A 6492-nucleotide genomic window follows, 5' to 3' on the forward strand; every position below is an offset into this window, starting at 1 on the left:
TACTCTTAAGCGTGCTCATGATACGTTCTACCTGCCCGTTTGCTCTACTTGCCCCTGTAGCAATTAAGTATAGCTCAATTTTTTGAGAAGAACCAAATTCACGGAATCCTGCACTAGCAAAATTACGGCCTTGATCCGCTATAATTCTAGTAGGTACACCAAACAAACAAATGACGGATTTAACAGCTTTAATAGAACTTTCGGTATCAATGTTTGATTTGTGATGAAAATAAACAAATTTTGCGTCCACCAAAACAATTACGTACTCCTTTAAGTTATTTTTTCCACTCATCTTTCCCGTTATATCTATACGCACTGTGTGCCACGGAATGTCCACCTTTGGTATCGGATGTAATTCTGCCTGCATTTTCCCCACTGGTGGTTTAGCTAATTTACAAGTTATACAATTTTCGACAAACCTACGAACATATGTACTTTGACATATTTTCAAACCAATAAAACCCATAGACTTTGTCCAACGTTTTCTCCCAACCTAAATGCATAATAGCTTCATGGACGTGATTAATTACTGCCCATCTAAATGCCCTAGGGATTACAGGCAAACATTTGGTTTTACCATTTTTTGAATTTTTCTATATACAACTCCTTTTCTGAATTCATAGGTTTTATCTAAATTTTCTGGTAACTCATTATTTTTTAGCTTAGCTAACAACTTGGCTAGCTCGGAATCACGTTGTTGTTCAGAAATTAGCCAATTATCAGTTACCTCAGTCAATTCGACTCGCTTTTCAACTACTTTTTCCACACTTTTAAATTCTTTAATCAAAGGATTCTTGATAAAAAATATACGTGTGCCATACGTTCTAGTTTTGTATATTGGATATCAAAAACAAATGACTGAAGAAAAGCCCACCACCGATGCACCCTCGGTGATAGGTCGGATTTTATACGGCTAGCTCTTAGTGAATTGCAATCAGTAAATACTACAAATTTACGACCCTGTAAATAATGACGAAAATGCTTAATAGCATTGACGACTACCAAAGTCTCAAGTTCGTAAGAGTGATATTTCGATTCAGCAGGTAACGTGCATTTACTAAAATATTCGACTTCATGGGGCTTTTTGTCTATTCTATGTAACAATATAAGTTCTATCGAATGTTGAGGGTCGAATATGGTTAGCACCGGCTCCTGAGATAATACAGATATTATTTTCGAGCGAATTCTTTCATGCTCCAACAGCCGAATAAAATCAGAGTTTTTCTTTGAGGTAAGCGAATACAATGGCTTTAAAGTTTCTGAAAATTTTGGCACAAACTGCCGAAAATAAGAAGCTAACCCTATAAATTGTCTCAGTTGCGTTACAGATTTTGGAGGCGGCAAATGTGTCAACGGTTGAATTTTGCGTGGATTAGGACGAATTTGTCCATTGCTTACTTCAAATGCTAAATATTCTAAACTAGTTTTAAGGAAGGAACATTTTGTTACATTGAACGAAAACCCAGCCCTGCTCAAGGTTTCTAACACAATCTGCAAACGGTCTAAAGCTTCATCCTTAGTTTCGGCCACAATTAAAACATCATATGCTAGATATTTATCCATTACAACGTGCAATAAAATCTCAATAATTATATTGGAAAGAATTTGTAAAGAACTACATAAGGAGTCGTTACCTATTCCATTTAGTTTTACAATATTGTTAAATAGTTTTCCTTTAAATTTGTCGGCAAAACTTTCCTTCACCAAGGAACACTCAGCTCCGGAGTCAAATTATAATGGAACGGACTCACCTGATAAATTAATTATTCCCTTTGGCGGAGCTACAGTACAAATGTCCACACTCTTTTCATAATTCTGCTCATTCCCACTGGTTCGGATTTTAGGACACGAAGTAGCGAAATATCCCATTTCGCTGCACTTGAAGCATCGACTGGATCGGTCTTTCACACCATTGCTGCTCCCCTTGGGAGTGTATCCTTTTGCGTTCTTTCCCCTTTGCTGGCATTCTGCAATTTTATGGCCAATCTTTCCGCATTGGTGACATTTAATTTGGAATTTGGACTTCTTCCGCTCTGGGCCAGTTGCATCGTCCTCCATACTACGCTTCTTAAAAGCGTGAGCCTGCAGTTGTTGTTGTAATAAGTTGCGGCTTATTATGTTGGTGGTATATACCCATCGCAACAAACTGTTATCGATTTGCGCCATATGTGCAAACGCTACCGGCACTGCGATTTCCTCCAAGTCCTTATTTTTCCACTTGGACATGGGTGATGTAACAATTCGGCTACCATATTCTGCACAGTGGCGGATTAAGTATTTTGCCGCCCTAGGCCCTGTCTGATTAGCCGCCCTTTTTAGAGGATGAAAATTTATTTCTTTGAGTCCATTCATATTATTAAGATACAATATTTATTTCATAAAAGTATAATTGTTAAACAATACAAATAAATATTAATTTTGTTGTTCAGTCAGTCAGTACAGTCAGTTTTCTTAAATATATAATATAACTTAATTTTTAAATATCTTCTTTCTGGCTTTCTACGTCTGAGCAAAATAATCAATTATGTTGTTGTAATCAATTTCTTGAACTAGTTGGGCTTCAATTGACAGTAGTGCTAAAGCATTGAGTCTCTCTTGGCCCATACTTGCGCGTAAATACGTTTTGACTCTTTTCAAGGTGGAAAAAGATCTTTCTACTGAACAGTTCGTAGCCGGAGTACTCAAAAAAATACGTAGAGCAATGTCTACATTTGGATAAACATCTTGAAGATTTTGAGAATGCAAAAAATTGTATATTCCTTGCGCGGAACGAATATCTTTTGTGTTTATTAGAGAATCTTTGAGTTGACAGTGCAAATGAATGCATTCATTCGCGAAAGTATCTTCCAAATCATCAGAATACTTAGTAACTAATTCATCTGCGCGAAATTTTAATTCATTGGTATCTATTTCATATAAATTGTCAAAAAAATTAAATTTTTCGTAAAGATTATGATAAGCACTTTTACGTCCTGTCAATTGTACACTTAAAGTATCTAAAATTAGATAGTAAACGTTGGTTCGAAAATTTTCTTCTCCAGATAAAGCTGTTCTTTCATTTTCCTGTGACTCGTCAGCCTGAAGTTTTCGGTTTTTTTACGACGGGTGTCATAGTGGTAATAATTCTGAACTCCAGATAGTGCTTTGGCTTTTTTTTCATAATCAGAAAATTGTTTTTCTCTCATATCTAGGAGAAATAATGCCAAAGAACTATATATTCTTATCACAGATGATAAATCAGCTTGAGAATCCTGAAGCTTCTTACTCGCAGCATTAAAGCGATTCAAAATTGCATTCCAAACAATTACTAGAATTGCTGTTTCTAGATGTTGTAATTTTTGCTGCAGTCCCTTAGCTTCAGCTCGCGTAGTAGGTTTTTCATCTTTGTTTTCACCAATAAAGCTTAGTGCAACAATTATTCCAGGCCACTCTTTTTCTAATGTGTAGCATGCATCATGTCGAGCCGACCAACGAGTTTGAGAAAGGCTTTTAAGTCTTAAACTTGTATGCTGTCTTAAAATTTCCCAACGATGTGTCGAAACGGTAAAAAAAATTATATAATTCTTGCAAAGTAGAAAAAAAGTCAACTGCTTCGGTAACAGATTCAGCTGCACAAGTTCCCACTAAACTTAAAGAGTGACCAGCACAAGGAACATATTCAGCTAATGGATTAGTTGTTTTGATTCGTACTTGCACTCCTGAATATAAACCTGACATGTTGCTTGCATTATCGTAAGATTGACCACGACAATTCATTATATTTAAACCATTATCCTCAAGAGATTTTAACAAAGAATCTTCAATATCTTTAGCCTTATGGCCAGTATTTGGAATGAATTCCAGAAATCTTTCGACAATTTTACCATTGTTACGTACATATCTAATAATTATCGTGAGTTGGTCAACATGAGCAATATCAGGCGTGGAATCCACAATTACACCAAAATACTTAGCGGATTGCACTTCTTTAGAAATATGTTGCAATACTTTATTTTGAATTAATAATATAATTTCTTCGTAGATTGTCTTAGATAAATACGAAGTATTTCCACGTCCATGGTGCGCATATAATTTTAAATGTTCTGATAAAAACGAATCAAATTTAGCAAGAAGCTCGACTGAACCTAAAAAATTTCCATTATGGGGATCTCCAATTCGTTCTGAATGTCCTCTAAATGACAGCCCTCTTATTGCGAGAGATTTAATTATCACAATTAATCGATGCAAACCTTTTTTCCAGCATAAAATTTCTTCAGCGAGCTGCTCCATTAAACGTTGATCAACACGGCTTTGAATGACAGCTCGAGCTTTGAAGTGACTAATGTTAGTTTTGTGAAAGTCAGAATTTTCATGAGCTTCAATGCGCGCGTTTGAGTTTTTCCAATCTCTAAACCCTTGACCAGTAAAGGCGTTTACTTCACCACTCTTACCAAATAGTAAACATATAGTACAAAATACTGATCTTTCTTAATAAATTAACCACTCACGATGTTGAATTTCTCCGTTCTTTAAATTACATTGGAATAAGCTTTTAGAACAAAATCTTGTTTTATCATTATACAAATTTCGTGAATTTTTAAAATCCGTTACATTATTTTGTGGTAAACCGTTTATAGTTATAAAATCTCGTGTTTCATCATTTATATTCCATAGAAAAGGATCACCACTCAATGAAACATATCATTTGTTGATTGACTTTTTTCCGCATTTTCTAATGAAAGAAATGTTGACGACGTTTTGTTTGTATTTGTATCTTGCAATAAAGGAGGATTCGATTGTATTTGTTTGGTATCTTGTGCTGAAGTGTCATCTAATCCCGGCGAAATGGAACCATTTGCTTTTAATTGCATGCCCCTTCGCTGGACTTTAATGCAAGATAACAACCCTAAGCATACGCCGAAGGTCACAAAGGATTGGCTTATGAAAGAAAATATATGTAAATGCAAATTTTTGCAGGTTTGGTAAATTGTGCTATTTGAATGTCCAAGGCATTTTAGAGGGAGCTCAAATTTTTCAATTAATATTAATTATTCGTAAATTGCTAATTGTTATTTTTTACTTATATGGATAAATTAATAAACAAATAATGATATTTTTAGCCCTTTTTAGCCTTTTAAAGAACTTTGTCAATTGTATAAGCTCTTATTGCTTCTTATGACTATGTGTGCTATTTGCTATTATATACTTGAATTTTAATAACATTTTACAATAATTACGAATTATTTCTTTAACCTATAAAAGTTCGTTAATATTCGTCAATATAATTTACAATATTGCGAAAATGAAACATCAATGTTATTAAATTTGTATTTTCTTCAAATTGTTTCTATTTTTCAAAAAATTGGCTATAAACTGAATACATTCATTCATTTGATTCTATAGAAATAATTTTTAAGAATAAAAATATTTTTATATACAAAGAAAAAGATGGATTTTAAATGAATAATTATATCAATTCGTATATGAAACACCGGAATCATTGAAAATAAAATTAGAAAACATTATTGCAATTTTAGAAGCGGCTCACTTGTAGATTAACTTTACTAAAGATACAACAAGTCAACAGAGCTTTGAAAATTCGTCAGAAAAAGCTTATCAATATTCAATTATTTCTGTTATAAAACATTTTTTATCAGTATTGCACTCACGAATAAAAAAGTTAATCAGAAAATGAATTACATTCTATTTCATAGAAATTTATTTGTAAATTTATATAAAAAAATCAGAATAAATCCTTAAAATGTATTGTCGTTACATTATATCAGATTTAAAATCTTGACATTCTGAAAAATTTGCCGCCCCCCAAATTGTTGTGCAGGCTTCGGGCCTAGGCGGTAGTCCATCCTTTCTGAAGACGTTTATAATGAAGGTTCACGGCGCGAAGACGTAAAATATTTTTGGCTAACTCGGTAGCGATGGAGAGTTTCACCACTGCCAGCTCGGCAGCAGAAGTTTTAACATTTTGCTGGAACAAAGCTCAGCGTGGAATAAAGATTATGCTCAAAACTGTATATTGCTCTAACAGACGTATGTTCGCTCTTTTGCTTATATTTTTATACGTTTATATATAAGTATGCAAACATGTGTATTCGTATGAATTCTTTTTGTGCATATTAATGAATACATGTGCAATTGAATACATTTCAAGTAAATTACTTTTTCAGAGCAATACTCGAAGGTAATTTAAAAATAAAGCCTATTTTTTAATTATTTTTTGTATTAGATATATTCAAACTTACATATTTGTATAACAACCTATCATAATATTATTTAAAAAATTAAAGTGATAAATGAACATTGATCATTATAATTTATCATTCAAAACTTATATTCACATGTGTCATGATCATATGTGTTTATGTTCGCTTTCGCGAATTCAAATCATATTATCACTTATCAATAACAACATGTGCGCGCTGCTCATATGTACATACATAAATACGTGCGTATGACATTGGTACACAAATAACGCATACACAAACTTACATACTT

At 33.4% G+C, this 6492-nt stretch overlaps 1 protein-coding gene across 1 annotated transcript; it reads right to left on the bottom strand.

Moving 5' to 3' along the window:
• Window positions 1–1751: 1751 nt before the first annotated feature.
• On the bottom strand, window positions 1752–2226 carry LOC120782103 (the record flags this gene model as incomplete). The annotated part of the gene is made up of 1 exon (XM_040114248.1): window positions 1752–2226. A coding segment is annotated over exon 1 (475 nt), but the record flags the coding sequence as incomplete, so codon positions are not given.
• Between the last annotated feature and the right edge of the window lie 4266 nt (window positions 2227–6492).

The sequence above is a fragment of the Bactrocera tryoni genome, unplaced genomic scaffold (genome assembly GCF_016617805.1).
Source record: "Bactrocera tryoni isolate S06 unplaced genomic scaffold, CSIRO_BtryS06_freeze2 scaffold_938, whole genome shotgun sequence".
NCBI lineage: Eukaryota > Metazoa > Arthropoda > Insecta > Diptera > Tephritidae > Bactrocera > Bactrocera tryoni.